The sequence below is a fragment of the Hyperoodon ampullatus genome (genome assembly GCF_949752795.1).
Source record: "Hyperoodon ampullatus genome assembly, chromosome: 19".
Lineage (NCBI taxonomy): Eukaryota > Metazoa > Chordata > Mammalia > Artiodactyla > Ziphiidae > Hyperoodon > Hyperoodon ampullatus.
Genome location: NC_136932.1, coordinates 24,822,750 through 24,844,502, shown reverse-complemented (window position 1 = coordinate 24,844,502; position 21,753 = coordinate 24,822,750). Strand labels below are relative to the sequence as shown.

The 21,753-nt window shown below is 45.7% G+C and overlaps 1 protein-coding gene across 1 annotated transcript in view; it reads left to right on the top strand.

Moving 5' to 3' along the window:
• LOC307067890 (centrosomal protein of 112 kDa-like) overlaps window positions 1–21,753 on the top strand; it is a gene marked incomplete at its 5' end in the record, with an annotated part of 93,831 nt that overhangs the window by 39,919 nt on the left and 32,159 nt on the right. The window contains one exon of the mRNA XM_079725521.1: window positions 13,128–13,217. Within this exon, the coding sequence (XP_079581647.1) occupies window positions 13,128–13,217 (90 nt within the window). The remainder of the gene's footprint in view (window positions 1–13,127; window positions 13,218–21,753) is intronic.

Genomic DNA, 21,753 nt, shown 5'->3' with positions numbered 1-21,753 from the left:
GATATTGCAGTATCCTAAGGGTGAAAAAGAAAAAGAGAAGAAAAACACTTTACCTGGCATATACATAATTTCCATCCCCTCTCTGAATGGGAGTGCCGGAAAGGCTCACCTAAGAATCTCTACCTTCACGTCTTAGGAATTTTCTCCATCACGTGTAGGAATGTGCCAACATGATATTGGAACGGGCTCCTTCCTAACCTGACAGGACTGTGTACACAAAATTACAGGAAAACCAGTGAGTACATATAATAGCAGTAATACTCTCCTAATGCAGTTTTCCAGATTGTTTCATAATGAGAATACTCTTGGTCCTTACATGGATGAAATGAGGTGTAGAACTAGGTAGTACGAAAGGAGTGGAGGCGGGATAGAGTTTCAGAGAGAAAATATGTAAAACAAGGGAATTTTCTTGCTATGTATTAATTAGTTTCCTAGGGCTGCCATAACAAAGTACCCAAAACTGGGGGGCTTAAAACAGAAAGTTGTTGTCTCACAGTTCTGGAGGCTAGAAGTCTGAACTCAAGCAGGGCCAGGCTCCCTCTGAAGGCTCCGGGGAAGAATCCTGCCTTGCCTCTGTTCCCTTCCCAGGTCCTCCGTGATCTTTGGGGTTCCTTAGCTTGTAGGTGGCTCACTCTCCAGTCTCTACGTCCATTGTCACGTGGCCCACCTCTTCCTGGGTGTTTCTCCTCTTCTTATAAGAACACCTGTCAGATTGGATGAAGGGCCCACCTGTTCCAGTATGACTTCATCTTAACTAATTACATCTGCAGCAAGCCTGTGTCCAAATAAGGTCACATTTTGAGGTTCTGTGGGTTAGGACTTAAACATATCTTTTGGCAGGGATGTAATTCAACCCGTAATTTCTTTTTTGACATCATACTCTAAGAGGCAAACCATTGGCATCATTGTTACTGTTGAATGTGTGACTTAGGAACTTTTTCTTCCTGCTTTTCCTACATTTTAATGGATCACATTAAAGTCTAAACATAGTACAACCTAACCGAGTCATTTCAGGTCACTGGAGGCTTCTGAAGGGAGGTAGCAGGGCGTACAGGGAGAAGAAGAGCGTTGCAGGCGAGGCGGGGAGAAGCGCCAAGGCCCCGGGCGGTGCGGGGCTGGGCCCCCGGTGGGTGGCGGGCGCGAGGGGAGGACTCACCGCGGACTGTGCGCGTTAAACCGGGGCGTGCGGAGGCGGCTGCGTCGCCGACCAGAGGACAGCCGGGCAAGCTGCTGGGGTGTCCTGAGCTGCGTCTTGAGGTGGGTGGGTTTGGCGTGACGCTGCTGACAGCCGTGCGCGCGGGTGAGAAGCAGGTGGAGGGAGGACTCGTGAGGTGATGGGAGCACGGCTGAGCTTGGGGGTTGGCGGCAGGAAGGCCCCAGTAGACCCGCTGTTACCGGGCAGGTGTCCACGTGCGGTCGCTCCGCCCCCGAGCTGTGCCTTCCTCGGCCCCGTGTTCTCATGCTCAAGCCCCTGCCGTCATGTTGCTTCTGAACGTGTGTCACCGAGGAACTTATTTTTCTCTCTTCTTGTCCATATATTTTTTTTCTACCATGTTCCCCGCCTTGGTGGGTGGCGGCTGCTCGCCACCGATGCTGGGGTCCTGCTTTAACCCTCCTCTCTCATACCCGCGCCGGCGCGCGCTTACCAAGCCCCGAGGCTCTGGCTCTGGCTCTTCTCCCATCCCCACGTGCCCCCACCCCCCGCCCCAGGCCCATCTCTTCTCCCCAACTCTTATCCAAACCGGCCCCACGCCCCTCGTGGTATCGAGGTGGCCTCGTGATGGTCCCCTGGCTCTGACAGGGGCAACTCCTAAGGCAGATGGTCCTGCACATTTTATGCTAGACAGTCTGTAAAATTGTGCTTTTTAAATTTCTTTTTATTTTTTTAGGGTTTCCGCAACATCTCTCACTGACCTGAAACTTGCTGTTCAGCCTCATTCTGTATTCCTAACCCTTGGCAAAATCCCTGTGCCCAGCCTTGGCACAGACGGTCGTGAGGCTTCGAGCACAGTTTTCTACCACGCTGACAGGCAGAGCGGAGACACGCTGTTTCCCCGCTGGCCCCGTGGATTCGCACGTGTCTGGCCGAGGCTCTGAAAGCACTTCCAGAGGGCCTCGTAGCCACCACTTGCCACACTGTCACCTGGATGTTCTTCCTGATCTGTCCAGCTGGTCACCCTGGGCCCTTTGGTGGTTCCCTTTACTGCAGGATAGAATCCATAGTCCCCTCGGCCCCCGAGGCCCATCACGGGAGCCCAGGATGCCTCTGCTAGTTGGTTCCAGGCCCACCGTCCGCGTGCCAGGCCCCCTGTGCCGCCAGCAGCCTGCCCTCCGTGAGGCTACGCCTTGTCCTCTGCAGTGAATCTGTGCGGACCCCTTCCCTGCTCCCCCCGCAGCCACAGCTCACCTCCCTGATGGTCTTCCTCCCCACGTCCGGCCTTCCTCCATGCTTGCCAAGACCTCTCTTTAGTGCTGTTTACATGATGTAACTATTCCTTTATAAATTTGTCATATACATAGGAGCCAGTGCTTTTTCAGGGTAACGTTTGACACGGGGCCTGGTATACGTTCAAATCATAGACATACTTTTATTAATGTATGAAATGGATTGTCTAAAGAAGACTTTAGAGAGGAAAATGGAGTGATGAGAACCTGTTCGGGAAAGATCCACAATTTAAAGGGAAGAACAGGAGGATGAGCAAAACTCTGGAAGAAGGAGGAGGGTCGCCAGGGCCTCGTGGCCTCAGAGGAGCAGCTCTCTGGAAGGAGGGGCTCTCACAGTGCTCAGGGCAGCAGAAAGGTCAAGGCAGACAGAGATGCGAGAAAGGCATTCAGGCTGGCAAAGAAAGCTTCATTGCTGACCTTGCAGAGAGCAAGTTTAATAAGGTGTGGAGACCCAAGTCAGGCTCCAGGTGACGAAAGTGGTAGCTGATGGGGGAGAATCTGGGTCATGGAGTAAAATGCTTGAGAAATGTGGCTGTCATGGGAAAAAAGAGCATCAGGATTGAAGGGGTCTGAAGAGTGTCTCCCCAGAGCCGATGTCCGTCCTCCCGAACAGCGTGCGCAAGGGGACCAGTTTCCAGCGGACAGCGGGAAAAGACGAGATGCCGAGAGAGGCTCAGCAGAAAGGCAGGGGTCAGCAGTGTGACCGAGCCTTGCAGGGCACGTGGTCCTGTCCAGAACGGCCATTGAGTCCACGATTCACTAAATAATACAAACATTTAACCTAGTTAAAATTTTATTGACGTTATTTTTACTGTCATTCATGGTGGAGTTTGGATTTTACATTTATTCTTGTTCTTCCTCATCATGAAGTCAGCAGGATTACTCTTAAGCCGATGAGCAATTACTCTCAAGTATGTATGGACCCGACTATTGGCATTGTATGTGTTAGATAATATCTGTGTACAGTTTTGGTTGTGTGAATTTGATCTTGTCAGTGCTGTTGTGAAGTTGGAGCTGTACTTGAGTGTGACCACCGGGAACCCGGGTGACAGCTTGTTCGCGGCCTTGCCATTTGTCTGTTAGCGCTTCAGTAAATCTCCACATGGAAGGGTGACGCGCTACCACCAGCTTCTGAGATGTGCTGTGCCAGCTTCTACTGGGCTGTCTGTCCTGTGATCACTGTTTAGTACTGATGTGTGAACATTCCAGGTTTCTGCTGCACTCTTGGGGCATCTGGTCTTCTGCCCTGCCAGTCCTTCCACGGACATACGCCCTCAACACGATCTATTTGGTCATCTGATTTTTCTTCCTCCTTCTCCACAGCGTACTCCAAAGTGTCATTTTCATCTTCCAAAGGCACAAACGGAAGTTTAAACAGCACACACGCATGTTTCCAGGTGTTACTTTCCGTTGTCATACACCCCCATGTTAGACCCAAAGAAGGTATTTTTCGCCACAGTGATTGTGAAAAGTGAAACAGGCATCCTCTTACAACTGCGTTGAGTTGAGTAGTTGAATTGCAGTCATAGTTGCAATCTTGAAACCTGCCTGCACGATGAAGGGTTAATGCTGAGCCTTCTTCGCTGTGCAAATGCAAGTGTGTTCTCATGTATGTATTCGTAAGTGTACTTTTGCCTGTTCACGGTTAAAGGGTCCATCAGAGGCACAGTGTAGCGTCACACAGCAGCTCACACAGTCCATACCTGCGTGACCTGTGTCGGTGCCGCTTGAAGGTGCTGTCACTGAATAGTGTGCCTGGCACCTAAATAGCGAACAGTGTCACAAGCTGTGCACATAAGAATTCTTTCATTGTCTTGAGCACCTGAATCGTGCCCAGGAAATGGTCTTCTGCATCTGGTCACTTTATACTCATCTGGAATTTCAATTCCATGCAATGAAATTGGGTTGACTTGCCTCTTCAGTGAGTTTTTTCTGGCAGCATTATCAGGACTCCTTCATCACGAATATCACGGAGAGAGTTCTTCCATGGCTTTGCGTTTGATTCTTCTCTGCATGTCGTTTTAACCTGCCGGGTTTCCTTATCTCCCCTTCAGCGTCGACCTCGTGCGGGTGCTTTCTGGTCCCGTCTGGAATGATTATCATGTTACCCAGATCCCGACTGGTCGTCCATCAGGCACTGCAGAGCCCCCTCTTTTAGTGGTGTCAGAGCCTTTTACTCCTCTTCCTGTTAAAAGAGTGGAAATGGTAACAAAAGCCAGCATCATGTAGCACTGGCTTTTCTTTTTGTGAGTATACTATTGCTGCCATATTCCACTGAGAACTTTCAAATAAAGGTGTTATATTGCCAAGCAACAGAAGAAGGTCTATTTTCTTTCTTTTGTAGCCATCTGACCAGTGATCACTGGTTTACTGGTAGGGGAACCTTACTAATGTCTGAGGGATTCCACACCCCGTTTGGCTGGGCTGGGTCAGCCAGTAGGTGGGCATCAGCTGAGGGCACGGTGGCCCATGCTGACCAGCAGGTACGTATGGGGGTCACACCCACTGAAACCCCCCCAAAGAGCAGCAGGTGCTTCTTGTGGTCCACCAGGATGGTACGTCTACAGGACACCGATTCAAGAGAACATCTCCCATTAACCCCTGGCAACGGGGCAGCGGTGGGAGGGTTAATTAGATGCCTGGTGTCCCCTCGTGGCGGCTGTCACACGCGACCACCGTGTATTAGGAGAGCACGCCTGTCCTTGCTCCTCCAGAGCCAGTGCTCTGTCACTGCCCGTGTCACATGGAGGCTGGGCCAGGCTCCTCCCTTCACACTCCACCCTTACTGGACGACCAGATGCCCGGTGACATGTCAACACACCACGCGCCGTGAGATCCCAGCCCCGACTTGCCGTCCTCTGCGCGTTTCTCTAACTTTAGGTCTCTTCTTGGTGCACAAACTTAATATGAACCCCGCGATTCTGTAGGAGTTGGACCCCAGCCCATCTACCTACCCCTGTGCCCGGCCACCGAGGTGGGAGGGAGGGGTTATCGTTGGCAGTTGCAGCCACAGCACAATTATTGGACCAATAAAACATGATAGTATCTTTAATACATTTATTCTATAAACCAAAGTATAAAGAAATGTAATGGGCTGTTTGAATCCAGTGGACGTGTTGATAGGAGCAAACACCAAGGACCTTTTGGCCTGGACCAATGTCTCAATGGCCATTTTGGACAGGACTAAATGTCCACTAGTTGTGACCAACCCCTTAGAATTTGAAAAGAGAAATGAGGGCACTGATGGATGCACTCTCTTGAGGAAACAAGAAGGGACACCCCTTTGGACAGTTGAGGGAGCAGACTGGGTAAACCTCAGACATTTTTATCTAGGGACACAGTAAGGAAAGGTAGTTATGTAATTTGAGGGGGGGAAATGAAATCTGGAGAAATTTTAGCAGGAACACCCCAACTGTTTTCAATGAAAAGCAGCTTGTTCTTTATATAAATGGTTCATGTCACCAGTAACTACTATTACTGTAGTGCCAGCACTTTGCTAAGCATTTCAGAGATTACTTTAAATATATGGGCAGGAGCGTTACCCTTGTGAAGCTCATAGTCTAAGATGCGGGGGGAAAGTCAGATGAATTCACAATTCATAAATATGTTATCATATAGGGGACATACTGACTTAGTGAGAAATATGACTTCAGGGTTAACAGGGTAGAAATTCACGTTTGTTGGCAGGGGTTGGAATGATGCTGCAGGCTCAAGGGATTGCACGTGTGAACGATTAGACATGTAAGTAAGTAAAACTTTAGACCAATGACTTGCGGGTGCTCCGCATTCCCTGGGCTCACACAGAGGAGGGTGACCTCTGTTCTGCAGAGACTGACTAAGCAGTGCAAGTGGTTATCACACAGGCTGAATGAGGAAACTCCTCTGAGATCCTGGAACATCGTAGCCAGGCTTCTTGAACTTGATCCTAGATTCCTACCACCCGAGATAAGAATGTGTTCGCAAGTGAAGCTGTCTGGAGGGGCACAGTAGGGCAAGCGTGCTTTGAATTTCCTGAGTACAGATGTACTGGCCACTCCAGAGGAGACGTGGGTGACGTCAGGACGGTCTCTGTGGGACTGGGGAACATTAACGAGGTGTGTTAGGAGCTTCAGCTTCCTTAGATCATCCAAGTTTTGGAGTAACGTGATTTCTTTTCCTGGAACCTCTGTGAAGACTGGGAAACACTAATTTTTTAAAAAGTGCCATTTTAAGACTTTTAAAGGAGGGTTTTTAGGAAATTTTAAAGGCCTGAAAGTAGGTGAGAGAGAGAAGAAAAGAGAGGGAAAGTGAAAACTTTCGTATTCTTTCGTGAAAGTGCTACTCTTGTTTTTTATATTGGCTGCAATACTTTTGCCTTTTCTGATGAATCAGTAGCCTAATAAATACTATAACAATAGCTCGTATCAAAGTGCAATTTCTCATTCCTGCGGTTTGTTGCAACAACTAAAAAGTTTTCACCGGAAAGGAATTTTGCCTCATGTGAAGAGTATCATATGTATTAAAACCCCTTTTCTTCATACCAGTACCACAAGAGGCTGACTTACGAGGGTTAAAAAAAGAAAAAAAAAAGGTACTTGCATGGAGTGTGAAAAAATTAAAAGCCTGAATGGAAGCCTTAAAGGAAAAAAATTATACTATTGCGTTTTGAATGTGTTAGTGGCCTCGGCAGTAACTGTGGTTCTAGTTCAGTAACTTTACATCTAGAGTACAAACCTGTTCTCCGTTCTACAGAATCACTAATAAAACTTTTTTACAGTTTGTTATTCATTCTGGGTAGGTCTGAAGAAATCACTTTAAAAGAAACCTTGACTGGCATTTCAGCTGAAGAAGACTTGTTGCTTTTGTTAGTAGGTTTAGCCTACTTAAAAATAAAATTAAATTAAAAAAGGAGCCACAGGGGCCTGTGTAAGCAGCCAGCAAGGCCACCCAGTCAAAACGTCACTCTCTGCTCTTGTGTCATCTCCCCTAACCCCAGATTTGTATCTCCTCATCCGGGGCACAGGGATTGGGCTTTTTGCTGGATCCCAATTGTTTAAGATGTGATTTTTAAAAAAAAAAGTAATGAGATTTTATTGTTTTATTTAATTTTCCCTTACCTTTCGGTTAGCAGTAGTAGAAAGAAAAGCATTTGCTGTTTCTGTGTCAATTTACCTGTCAAAGAAAACCTACTGATCAGAAATATTGTCAGCACCATTTGTAATCTTGGGCATTGTTAAAAAGGCAGTTAAGGTTTAAATGAGAGTTCTGCTTACTTCCCTTTTATAATTTGTGTCTCTTCACTGTAGTCACAGGTCAGGTGTCATTTCTGTTTGATGGATAAACCAATCAGTGGAAGATGGTTTATAGCAAGATTTTATTATCTGAACAGATATTTTATGACACAAACTTTTAAATCATATTACATGTTTTAAATGGAAAACAGACCATCACCATTTTTTAAAGAAATGTTAGAGTTTTACCATAAGTAAATTGTATTTCAATAAAAATATAAGTAAGCCTTCCCTTTCCTGTTATCTTCTTGTTAGGTCAAAATAAGAACACCCCACTCCCTGCTTCCAAAATATACATGGGGAAATCCTTACACATCCCGCCTATTCACTGAAGGACGAATGAATCATCTGTTTTTTCTGAAGTAAAACAGTAAATTCAAACCTCATGAAAGGAAGGATATGGTGACTTCATGTTTTTTAAGTAGAAAAAGCTTTAAAAATTCTTTTTTTCTTTATTATGGAAACTTTCAAACATACGCAAAAGTAGGGAGAATAATATGCAGAATCCCCATCCACCCACCACCCGGCTTCACCAGTTTTTAACAGTTTGCGGGACTGACTTCTTCTTGACAGTGTCTTTCATACAGACACTCTGCTTTTCTTCCTTGCTCATCTCCTTGGCTACGTGGAGTTGCTGCTGGTGAGGCCCCTTCTGTGTCTCACCCAGCAGAGGCTCGTCGGCTCCCTTGATTCCTGACCACAGACTTAACGCAAAATCAATGACTTTGAGAAACCCAATTTTACATTTATATAGGGCAAAACTTCATCTGCAATCTTTTTTGCTTACATCTGCTTTAATCCAGTCCCTTTAAATAAAAGAACACTGTACCATTCAAGGTCCCACTTCCGGGAGAACATGTTCTATGGGCCAGAACTCAGGGAAGGAGCCATTTACGCTTCAGCCCTCATACGTACGGCTGGCCCAGAAGATGTACCGTCGACCTCGTGGTGACTTGTGACAAAGCCAGACACAAGCATGAGCCATGACCTGGCAACACAGAATGAGGCAGGATGCACGGAAGACACACCAAATCTCAAGTCAGTGAGAACCGGTTTGAAAACTCCTAAAAAGTGGAGGGCACAGTTCTGTAGAATGTGTGATTCAGGAGAAAGGTGACTTCTATACTACTGATTCTGTTTCGATCTGCAAGTGGATTTTTCCACATTTCTCACAACTGAGGTTTTTGGTAAAGATGGGAAAGTGGGGAGTTTGAGATCATGCTGTCTGGTGAGACCCTGTGGTGCAAGTGTCCCGGGTTATGAGACAAGTTTGTGTGCTCGGCCGGCCAGATGGACGCCCACCCCCCAATCCCACCCTCAGATGAGGGGAGGACCTGGCTGAGAGTTTGGCCAAAGACAAGGTCAGAAATCTCTAGAAAAACTTGTGCTAAATCCTAAGTCTGAAAGCCTCTGTCATGCCTTGTACACTAGGGACACTCTGACTATATCTTTTGTATCATTACAGCCCAATATTTCTCCTTTCCAATGAAGTTTTCCTTTATTAAATAACTTTTTAACCACTTATAATTCAAACGAACTTGCATTTCATGTGTCCATTATTAAAAGGCAAGTATCGGGCTTCGCTGGTGGCGCAGTGGTTGAGAGTCCGCCTGCCGATGCAGGGGAAACGGGTTTGTGCCCTGGTCTGGGAAGATCCCACATGCCGCGGAGCGGCTGGGCCCGTGAGCCATGGCCGCTGGGCCTGTGCGTCCGGAGCCTGTGCTCTGCAACGGGAGAGGCCACAACAGTGAGAGGCCCACATACCGCAAAAAAAATAAAAATAAAAAATAAAAGGCAAGTATCTGCCATCATTTCATGTTTGTTTAATTGACTCAGACCTATGAGAGATACTTTAGTGGGGTTGTTTTTGTTTTTGGCTGCCTTGGGTCTTTGTTGCTGCGCGCGGGCTTTCTCTAGTTGTGGTCAGCAGGGGCTACTCTTCGTTGCAGTGCGTGGGCTTCCCGTGGCAGTGACTTCTCTTGTGGAGCACGGGCTCTAGGCACGTGGACTCAGTAGTTGTGGCTCGCGGACTCTAGAGCGCAGGCTCAGTAGTTGTGGCGCACGGGCTAAGTCATTCCGTGGCATGTGGGATCTTCCAGGACCAGGGCTCGAACCCGCATCCCCTGCATTGGCAGGCAGATTCTTAACCACTGCGCCACCAGGGAAGCCCTGACACTTTGGTTTTTAGTAAGACCACAGAAGTCCTTAATGCGTGGCTTTACAAGTTGAGCAGCTGGCCTCGAACCATGTTTATAAGTTTTATGGAAATGACGTTGACTATAATACTCTTTCTCCGACGAACAGCAGAGCTCTGGGACCATCACAGGCACCCCTTGGGGCACATTAGCTACCCTGGCTTCTCCTCACCCTGGAGAGTCCATGAAACTGTCAAATCTTTTACACTTCAATGTGCTCTCACTGCTTTCATATTTTAAATAAACAAATCAAATTATCCTATAACCGGCTCCCTTTTAGAGAGTGTGGCCTGCCCTCGTTGTTCTTGTAGAGCTGCTTATGTCATGTACGTTTTTCTTCTGGAAAATGTCATTCTTTGCTCACAGTCCCCACGAAGTGCTCTGAGAGCCAGCTGAGGGTGGCCACCCCCAGCAAGCCCACTTGCATGGCATTTAAAGGCAGGTTTAACTGGGAGAAAAGAACTGTCTTTCAGCAGTGATGCAAGTTCACACAGCAGAGCTGAGGCGGGGCCTACTTTTGCAGAATAAACAGCGTAGCCGTTCAAGTTGGATTTTGTTTTAGATTTTTGACCCAGTGTTGGACATTCCATTCTTTAATGATCTTGGGCTTTTCTCAGGAATAAAGTAAAAGTTCTGTTTTGTGGGTGTGTCAAATGTCAACTTGGAAGGTTTTTGAATAAAGAAGCCACAACTTAAAAGAAAGGTCCTTCTTGTGCTCACTCAGTAGTTGTGGCCGTGTTCATACAGGCCTCTGGCAAACTGAGGATGAACATCTTATGACATAATAACTTTTTAGAATATGAGACCAGGAACAGCTGTCCTTTTCCTTTAGTCTGATACATTTTAACTTTTTGGAAAGTGGGATATTACTTGGTTACTCTCCATTTTTTTAAACTGATTTTTTTTTTGAGTTTTTCTGCTTGGTTTTTTTTTTTTGCGGTACGCGGGCCTCTCACTGTTGTGGCCTCTCCCGTTGTGGAGCACAGGCTCCGGACGCACAGGCTCAGCGGCCATGGCTCACGGGCCCAGCCACTCCACGGCATGTGGGATCTTCCCGGACCGGGGCACGAACCGATGTCCCCTGCATCGGCAGGCGGACTCTCAACCACTGTGCCACCAGGGAAGCCCTATACTCTTTTAAATAGAGGTTCTTAGTCTGGGGTCCATCCATGGACAGGCTTCAGGCATCTGGACTCCCTGAAATCACAGGCAAAATAATAAGCAGTGTTTGCCACGTGGGCAGTGACTACACAGCATTTGCCTGACGCTCCAGTGGAGCTAGAACACCAGAAAAAGGTTAAGAACCACGGACTCTATCTACATGGAGAAAAGACTGGAATTGCATTGAAAGAATTTTTAGTGGATACAAACTGAGACATTGTGCCTGAACTCCAGACTCTTCCCCACAGCTGCTACCCAGCATCTCAGCTTGGATGTGGAACAGGCATCCCGCACTCGACATACCCCAGGCTGAGCTCCAGACCTTCTCCCCCTAACCTGTCCCTCCCGAACCTCCCCACCTGCAGTCTTCTACCTGCTCAAGCCAAAATCCCAGAGTCGTCTTCGCTTTTTTTACTCTTCATGCTCTGCGTCCTTTCCCTGGGGCTGCGATCTCTATCTTCAGATAGATTGGGAATCTGCCACTGCCTCCCCCGGCTGGTCCAGTTCTCCACCACCCTTTCCCAGTGTGTTTTCACGGCCTCGACCCTGCCTCTCTGCCTCTGCCCGTGTCCCTCTTCAATCTGTTCTTCACGGCAACCAAAGCAACCCTTCCCGCAGCCCTCCAGGAGCCCCCGTCTACCTCGAATAAAGCCTGAGGTCCTCAACTGCCCTCTGAGGCTTCACGGGACCTGACGTGACTTGACCCCCGTTACGTGCAGGGGTCCCTGCCTGGAAGGTTCTTCCTGCACGTGTCTCTGTGACCTGCTCGCTCTTCTCCTTCAGGTTTTGGCTCAGTTAGGTTGTCTTGGGCCATCTGTTTAGAATTGCAACACCCCTGCTCACCACGCTCCAGAATATAGCCTCCTTCCCTGCATTATTTTCCCTCTGCACTTACCACTGACGTATATTATACTCACTGTTTGCTTATTGTCTGCCCCAGGACAGCAGAAGCTCCGTGAAAGCAGGGAATTTGTTTCGTCTGTTTTCTTTCACTGCTTTATTTGGAATACCTATCACCGTCCTTCACCTAGAGCAGAAACTCAGAAGTCTTAATTGAATGAATTTTATTTTGAGAATTCATTTAGCATCTTTTTTTTTTTTTTTTTTTTTTTTTTTTTTTTTTTTTTTGCGGTATGTGGGCTTCTCACTGTTGTGGCCTCTCCCGTTGCGGAGCACAGGCTCCGGACACACAGGCCCAGCGGCCATGGCTCACGGGCCCAGCCGCTCCGCGGCATGTGGGATCTTCCCAGACCGGGGCACGAACCCATCTCCCCTGCATCGGCAGGCGGACTCTCAACCACTGCGCCACCAGGGAAGCCCTCATTTAGCATCTTTGCAGTCACTCTTTGAGAGTGTGTTCTGTTCACCGTCATTTCCCATGTGCTATATCTATAATTACATCAGATTGTTTGAATGGATCCTGTTTCTTTTCTAGTTCACCTCTTTACTTAAAATAGTAATTGATACAATGATATTTACTGATCTTTCCGTTCCCAGCTTCCCCCAGATGAACCTGAATTTGATTTCCAACAGCTACTTGGCAACTGAAAGTGTTCATCTCTGTCTATTTCTTACAGTTTCCTCAAATTCCATGCCATCCTCAATGGCTTAATAAAAAATGCCTTTAAGGTTACCATAACATACTCAAATTGCCAGAGTATAATTTTGAAAAATGTCATGTGGGCCCAGTGTTACGATTCCTAGCTATCAGGACACTTTTCAGAGTGTAGGTGTACCTCGCAGGTGTCCTGATAGAGCTACTTTAATTAGCAATAGTTCTACACTTTATTGCATGCTTATGTGTCTATGCTGGGAACAGGAGATGTTTTTATGAGATGAATTGACACCTGCTAATGTGTCTGGTTTGTGAGTTTGGAGTTTTTGATACTAGTTATTCCTAAAGTAGAAAACATCTGGGCCTGATGCTGAAAGGCTGGTTTGGGAGCAGCAGTAATAGACCAGAGCTGAGGCCTTTTTGATACCAGTTCAGGTGGTAAAACTTTTTTCCAAGGCTGCTAATTTTTAATGTTTTTGTATTTATCTTATACCGTTTCAGGCTTTACAAGACGAGCTAGAAAAGCACTCGGATCAAGTACGATGTTTGGAGAAAAAACTGCAGCACAAGGAACTGGAATCACAGGAGCAGGTACTGCCCACTCGGCTGGTTTGCTCGTTCCCTTTCTCTAGGTCCGGGAGCTCACGTGTGTCCCGTTTCCACCGGGTGCTTTGGCCACGAGTAACAGAATCCTCGGCCCCTTGCTGCGCGTAAACAACAAAGGGATCTGTTGCCTCGCAACCTGTTAACCTCCGTCGCACGAAGCCTGTAGGTAGGGCGGGCTCTGGGCAGGGAGCTCCGGGTCTCTGGCTCCGCCTCTCTCTCGCTCCCGCGGCCCTACGTCCTGTGTAGGGTCCATCCCAAAGCCAGCTCCACGGTGCTCACAGCAGCTCCAGGCATCCCGCGCAGATCTAGCAGCATCCAAAGGCAGAAAGGGACTTACGTTTCCGGGGTGCCCTTCCGAAAAGTCAGGAGACCTTTCCCAGAAGCACCCCCATACGCAGCTCCCTTCTCATCTCATTGGCCAGAGCAGGCCACATGCTCAGAGCAGGTCACACGTCCAATCCCTGGCGGGAGGACGGAGGGTGCCAAACTAGGCTGGACCGCTTAGGGTCTGCCTGCCGGCGAGGGAGTCCTAAGAGGAAGGACAGCCCGGACAAGGGAGAGGGGAAGCGTGTTGGGGATGCAGCCAACGACGTCTGCTGTGTCGTCATATCAGAACACAGGGACATCGTTGCACTTAGAGACATAGATCATGTTTTCTTTTGAATTTTAATTTTCTCCTCCTTTCCAGTGTGTTAATGAAACAAATCTAGTATAACGAGAATAATCTGGCTTTGACAATAGCTAATGACCTATTTTATTTTCAAACCACAGGATCATTTTCATCCAATTCTTTTACATTTAAAGTAAATTTAACTAAATTTAAGCTGAAAAGTCAACAGTGTATTAATAAACTTCATGAGTCTTAATGAAACCTTCTGTAAACGCACTGTCCTCAGCTATGGTGTACAGCATTACTAAAATTATTCTAAGTGCCACAAATCTTTATGGACAGAACCCACCATAGGTGTTTGCAGACGCTTATACGTTGGTTGTCTCGTAGTCAATTCAGTACAGGAATATTGGGTTAGGTCATTTTGACCTTGTCAGAAGAGTAAGCCCTGAAGTAAGGCGAATAGAGGAAATTTGTCATCTCTGGAGTTGTTTACAAACAAGACCCCAAGGTAGGGATTGCACAAAATGGCAGATGTAAGCGTCTAATAGATGCCAAGTAATAATACTTACTGAATGGACTTGACCTCCTATAATTCCTTCCTACTGTCTAATGTATGCCCTGCATCATATACATGTCATGTTTGTGTCATGTATGTATATATCATGTCTATATATGATATGGCTTGTACAGGGTCTATGTCGGACAGTCCACGACAGGATCACAAAATAGGAAATTCTAGGATGAAAAACTAATAATAACTATATTTATTGAAGGCCCACAAGATGAGAGACACTGTACAAGAAACATTACACATGTTAGTTCATTTATCCTGATAATAACCATGTAAGGCCAGTATTACCCTCCCATTTCCCAGTTGGCACACTAAAACCCAGAGAGGTTAAGTGACACATCCAAGGTCACACAGCTGGTAACCAGTACAGGTGGATTCACACCCTGATTTAGCTGAATTCCAAATCTTTGCTCCTTTCATGACAGTTTTTAAGTTACAGCATTTCTAGTTTAAAAAGCTGCCTAGCAGTGATAGGGAAAGTGAGTTTATTAAGGATGGCAGGGAAAAAAATACCACCCCAGACACCTGGTATGGCGGGCAACGCCATTAACTCTCTGTGGGCAGAGAGCAGCAAAGAGCAAAGCAGACAGAAGCAGAGCCGATTTGGCCACAGGTGAAAATACCTCCTTGGGTGGCTGTGTGGCCTTCAGGTGGGACTGGCACAGGCTCAATTGTCACTGAGGTCATCTGAGCCTCCCTGCAACCCCCCAGCTGGCTGGGATGCCTGGAACTAAAAGAAGACAAGCTTCTTAAAAGCAGGAAACAGGTCTCCCTGGAGGACTGGGCTTCTCCAGTTTGTGATAAAATATGACTTAAGGTAAAACTTCGTTGACATCACTCTAATTCATGGCAGAACTTCACACAGAAGATTCCATAATATATTGAGAGTAGGGAAATTAAGAAATCCCAAATGAACAATAGGGAAGGATTCAGGAACCACTTCAGTCTTATTTTATTGACTTCTTTTTGATCATCAAAGTTGCTTTCATCTTTGTAGTGACAATAGCTTTCTAGACTATTTCTTACACTAATTCCTGATATCTTATATTAGCCTCCAGTTCACCAAAGAAATGTCAGGAAATACCCATGGGTAAAGCTGAATATTTCATAATCTTTGCAACCATGAAATGTTTGGTTCTTTCCACGAGATCCTAGGATGTAGCTAAGCAAAAATGCCAATTGTTTCAGTAAAGCTGAAGAACAAATCATGGGCACTTCATAAATACTATTCATCTATATTTAATTTGATTTAACTTTTATCTAAATCTGACCTTTCCATTTGTGACACTAATAGAGGTAGTCAAAAATAATTAGAAGTATAGAAGTATCGTCATGTACAATTTTTAGGGTCTGATAATATATATGCTTACCGAGGGTTTTTAAAATGTTGAAATTGTTATTTTCTTTTTTGCGTCTGTCAAAGCAATTGCAAAATAACAGTAGCTAGCCTGACATCAGCCAATCAAACAACCAAACTGTGTTCAGAACAGCTTCTTGGAACTTTTCTTCTCTTTCGTTTCAACCAAATATTATTATCCTGATACTAGTTGCATAAAGAATCAAAATTGAAACTGGCAGAATTACAAAGGACAATTTCCTGGGCTTCTTTTTTTAACTTGCTTGCTTAAAAACAAAAGTTGAAACTGTCCCTGTTTTTCATTTAAGAAAAATTCCTGTGTATTGATTTTATAAAAACAAAAAAATGAATGAGGCATTCTGAAAGTTGTGTTTTTAATTAAACACAAAAAGCTGCTTCTCATCAGGTCTTGATGGGTGGTACCCTAGCTGCCCACCACTTGCCTCAGTGGCATCAACCCTCTCCTCTAAGTCCACACCCTTGGCAGGTCTGTCACCAGGGTGCCCAGGGAAGGCTGGTTCATCCGTGGTTACAAAGGGTTAATTTGCCCCTTGTGAAGCGTCAAGATAACACCAATAAAATTAGAAAAGACCAACTTCCTTCTAAGTCAGCCTTATAGAAACATATCTTCCCTGTAATCCATAAATAGGAAAGTAATTAAAAGCTATCATTCTTTTTCTCCATACCAGGAGTTAATAATTTCTAATTCTCGATAAGATCCAAGCAAGAATCCCATAGTTGCAGCAAAGGAGGGGAGATCAGAGCTCTGATCAGACTTCCTTGTTATGTAAGGAAACTGAGTCATTGGAAAAGGCCACAACTTCCCTACCATGGCAATGGCAGAACCTGGGTGGGGGGGCGTGGGAGGATGCAGACCGCCCACCCCGGGATATGATTTCCCATTGTATTGACCACAGTGTGAAATGCATCTATGGCGCGTATCACTCGGGTTCAGGTTGTGGGTAAAGATAAATCTCCTATTCGGGAACAAACAATGTTTCATTATCCACAGGGAGACTAGGTGATTTGCTAGCCCTTGCCAAAATAATTCGGTCTGATAAATTATAGAAAAGAGAGGGAAGAAAAGAAACAGTCTAAAATTTTACTTGGCGCTCTTAACACTGTGCAAAGCAAGTATATATTTATCACACAGGCACTAAACAATGTCAGACTTGAACCTAATATAATACATAATATAAATATTAATATACATGTAACAAAACCCCTACTTTGAACTGGGGTTTTTCAGTTTCGAACGTATGATTAGCTTTGATTACATGGATCACTCAGTTTCCCAGAAGATTCTTTTACATAAATTAGTGAGAAGAACTAATACTTTGAGACCTAATAAATAGAATGCAATGTCGTGCATTTCACAGCAGTGTCATACAATTACCCCACACTGCATGCCTTTGACAGGCGTATTGTGCAGGCCCATGACAGGTACTGAGAAGAAACACGGATGAGTTCTCCTTCCAGCCCGCAAGGAGTTTACAGTCTAGCAGAGCAGAGATGGGTGTAAAGTGTAGACTGCAGTCATGGCATTTAGAAGATGTTACTTTTCTTCCAAAGGCTTAGAGGCTCAGCTCACATGATGCGGGAAGAATGCAGCCCTGGTACTGCCCGCCGTCTTCCTGACCCTGCGGGAAAAGGTCCACCACCCAAGGCAGGGCCTGGTGCTTGCTGACAGGCAGGCAGTGTTTCCAGCACCTGCAGCCGGGGCCTCTCGGGTTTCCTGGCTGGCGTGTTTCAGCCACTGGCTGGTTTAGTTCTCATCTGGTGTGTCCAGGCATTCAGGTCTGGGCTGTGCAGGCACAGGTCACCCTAAAGTGTCTTAAAATATATTCCAGTCACAGCCTTGCAGTAGGCGCTTTATATCTAGTTAAGGCCTAGACACAGCAGATGCTTCAGCAGAGGTGATTCTGGTAATTCCCTGTGTTTGGGGAGGGAACAGAGGTTGTCCTGAGACTCCTAGTGAGACACAGGGAGGGGAAACAGGAGAGGCTTCAAGGACGAGTAGGACCCAGCAGGGAAGCACTGCAGGTAGAAGTCCGCCTCTGCCACCAGCGGTCGTGTGGTCTTGGGCAAGTCACTTGGGCAAATCAGGCTCCTAAGATGTCAATAATAACACCTCCCACGGGGTTCACGTGAACACCAAAACAAGATGCATGTGAAACCTTCCGAAACTAGAGAACATAACGCGGGTGCAATGTGTGTGGCTATAATTCTTCACAGAGGAGAAGGCCCCATGAGCTGGTCACCAGCAGAGAGGGGACACTGGGCTAGGATGAGGGGTTCAGGGGTGGAGCAGGCTCGGGGGCGTCCTGGCCAGAGGGGGTGTCAGTGGGGCAAGGACCCAAGAAGTTAGCTACCTTCGTTTCATCCACTCAAAATAGCGACAGCATCAAATCTTTGTTACTGTCTACTCCTTACCCTGCACTGTGCACCCAACAAGCTTGGATACAATGCCGGGGACTTCAGTCATTGGTCAGAAAGCAGTTTTCAGCCACTGAGTATTTTTTTCTTTAACTGGGTAGTGTTAGATGATTGCGTCTTTACTTTAGAAAGATTAATCCAGCAGCAGAGGATAAAAGGAAAAAGAGACGAAAAGAGATGAATTCATACGTGATCACACTAAATTCACATCACTAGTCGCAAGAGAAATCAAAAGGGCTTGAACTGGATATTGTCAAAGGTAGTAGAAGAGGAAAAGAGTAGATGTGAAGACTCACTTAAAATTCATAGAACACAGATTTAGAGAGTAAAAGAAAGGAATATGTCAAAAATAATACCAAGTGGACAACAGCATCATTTTCTAGAGGCAGCGTCTGAGATGCTGGCAGCCGAACATTCCTTTGGAGACAGGTAGCTAAAAATCTGATCTAGAACCCAGAAAGAAAGTCTGAATCTAGAATATAAGAAAGAGCCCAGGTTGAAAATCTGGATCTAGAACTTAAGAAAGAAGCGTGAACGTTTCTGAATTATCTTGACGGATGATATTGACAAGGAAAAGCAGAGAGGGAAGAGGGCCGTGAGCAGAACCATGGGCTGGACCACGTTCCAGGGGCCAGAGAAAGTAGGGGAAGATCCAGAGAGGATTTAGAAGGGATGAATGGTGAGAAAGATGAGAGCAGAGCCAGAAGAATTTAATGTCATGAAAACCAGAGATAGTTTCCTACTAAACATTAAGCCCCTTGAGGGTAAGGACCCAACTGTCATCTTCACGGCATCCCCAGCCCTTGTTGTTGAACTGAATTGCTCATGGAGCCTCTGCTCTTCTGAGTCTTATCCTCAGGACAGTCTTGCCCTGTCCCCCTTTGCTCTGTGCTCTGGTCATACTTTCTGTGAAGCTCCATTAAAGGTTTTCCTGTCAGACTCCCTCGGGAGACTATGCTCTTTGAGGGAGGGTCCCTGAGCTGGGACTGTGTCCTCTTCATCCGTACACTCAGCATTTAGCCCAGCGCCTGGCCCATGTGGTACTCAGTGAATCCATGGAAGAAAGGAAGGAATGGAGGAGGAATGGAGGGAGGATTAGGAGCATCTCATGGTGTAGGGAGTTTGAGGGTGGAGGGTTCAAAGGCCACCACGCCTGAGCAGTGATGACAGAGACTTTGTAACGCTCATCCTGCACGCAGTCTAGATGGACTTTCTCTACACATATTCTTGTCTAGACTTTTGTTGTAATAAAGATTACAGATTTTTTCCATAATTTTCGTCTGGGGTGAATAGGATTATCAAGACTTCTCTTGGCTCATCTGTGTCCCTCAGCTCTTCCCCAGGCCTCAGGCACCAAAGGGTCCGTGGTCCAGGGAAAACCAAGACGGAGCAGGATGCCAGCACCCTCTGCCACATGGCCCACCTTTCCTCTTTGTGTCCTCAGTCTTTGTTTTTCCAGCCTTACTGAGATATAATTGATAAGTAAAATTGTATGTATTTAAAATGTACAGCGTGATGACTTGACATGCCTTGTGAAGTGATTGCCGCGGTGAAGCTCATTGGCACGTCCATCACCTCCCACGGTTACTTTTGTGCGTGGTGAGAGCATTTAAAGTGTCCTCTCTTAGATCATCAATTATACTGAAAGGATATGTAATCCTTTTGAAAAGAAAAAAGAGAAGATATTATAATTATTCTCACAAATAAAAAATATTATAAGATATTATTACAAGCAATTATAAACCAAAAAATTGGACAATCTAGAAGAAACAGACAAATTTCTAGACATACAACCTACCAAGACTGAATCATGAAACACTGCACAAATCTTTTTTGTGTGTTTCAGTTGCATTTTTACCTTTCTTGAAATAATAAAGCATAATATGCCAAAAAAAAAAAAGTGTCCTCTCTTAGCCAATTTCCGGTACCCAATACGGTATCTTTAACTATAGTCATCAGGCTGTGCATTTAGACCCCAGAACTATCTGATGTCTGGAGGTTTGCACCCTTTGACCAGAAGCTTCCCCCACCTTCCAGCCCCTGGCAATCACCATTCTTCTCTGTTTCTATGAATTCAACTTTTTTCTTTTTTTTTTTTTTTTTTTCTTTTTCATTCCATAGATGAGTGAGCTCTTCTTTCTGTGCCTGGTTTATTTCCCTTAGCATAATGGCCTCCAGGTTCATCCATGTTGTCACAAGTGCCGGCCGTTCTATTCTTCCCTGAAGTAGGGCAGACCTTCCTTGCAGATCTCTTCCATGGGATGCCCTCAGAAGGCCAAAGCAGGATGAATACAAATGGAGCCCTTGATTTTCTCTACTGAGAAATTTAGCTTTCTGCTGCTTCCTTCCCATGTTCCTTTGGTATCAGTAGCTTTGGGATAATGTTAACATCTCAGCTCCTTCCGCCTGCTGTACTGTTACATTATCATTTGTATTTTCCCAAAGAATGTATTGGCCTCCCACCAAGCCCAGTGATCTGTCGGGGAGAAACATGAACATCAGGAGAACCAACATCAATATATGTAAAGCTTTCATTGGGTAGCACCGCTTATCTTTAAAACACCTCGGTCAGCATCAAGGGTAACCAACAAATCTACAGTCACAGGCAGGCTTACGGAGGAAGATGCAATGCAGACAGAAAATCAATTAAGCAGCAATCATGACAATTGTTAAAAGGAAGAATTCGTCTTTTACAGATTTCCAAGCCTCTATTTTCCATTTTCCATAATGGATTTTAAAACTTCACAGTCTTAGCTGCTGTGGGCTAACTCATCTGCAGTGAAATTTACTTAAAAGTACTAACAGCTCAAAACTATGTTTTATCCCTAAGCACATTATGAAAACAGGAATAATACTTGCAACAGAAATATAATTCAAAGACTTTTACTGACTTTTCATGTTTAGTGGTTATTATTCTGGCTTGTTGCAAGTAACTTTTATAACCACAGTTTATTTACAAATTCAGACTGATTTTTTTGTTCCCAGACAGCTGGTATGAATGCATCATTCTAAAATTTGAGTTGTTATAAGGGATAGAACCACATTCAATTTTGGCCACATCTTATTCTCAATGAGAGTTTGAATACTTGCCCCGGTTTTCTGAAAAACACTTGAAGCATACATCTCTTCAAACCATTCCTTGTAAATCAGTTATTCTGATAGATTTTAGTGGCAAAGCAAGTCAAACACTTGTACCCAAAACCATTGCTAAAAACTATACATGATGATCACAGAGCCATTTTTAATGGATAATTTGCAGCAGCTCCTGTTGGGTGAATGGGTTCTGTGTTCCATCGTTGCTTTCTTGAGATTCCCTTTGTTTTGAACTTCGCTGGAGGAGAGAGCAGGCGGGTCCCTGAGGCGCCCGCCACGTGGTTTTAATCCTGTGCTTTGCTGACGTATCAAAGCCAAGTGTCAACAAAGCACCCACTGCATCATTGCAGCTGTTTTTCCAGAAAGCATTTTCTGCGTGGCTCTTGGTCCATGCACGTTAGTGAACACGGGTGGGAGTGGGGGGACGATGAAGCAGGGGTGGAGGCTGCCG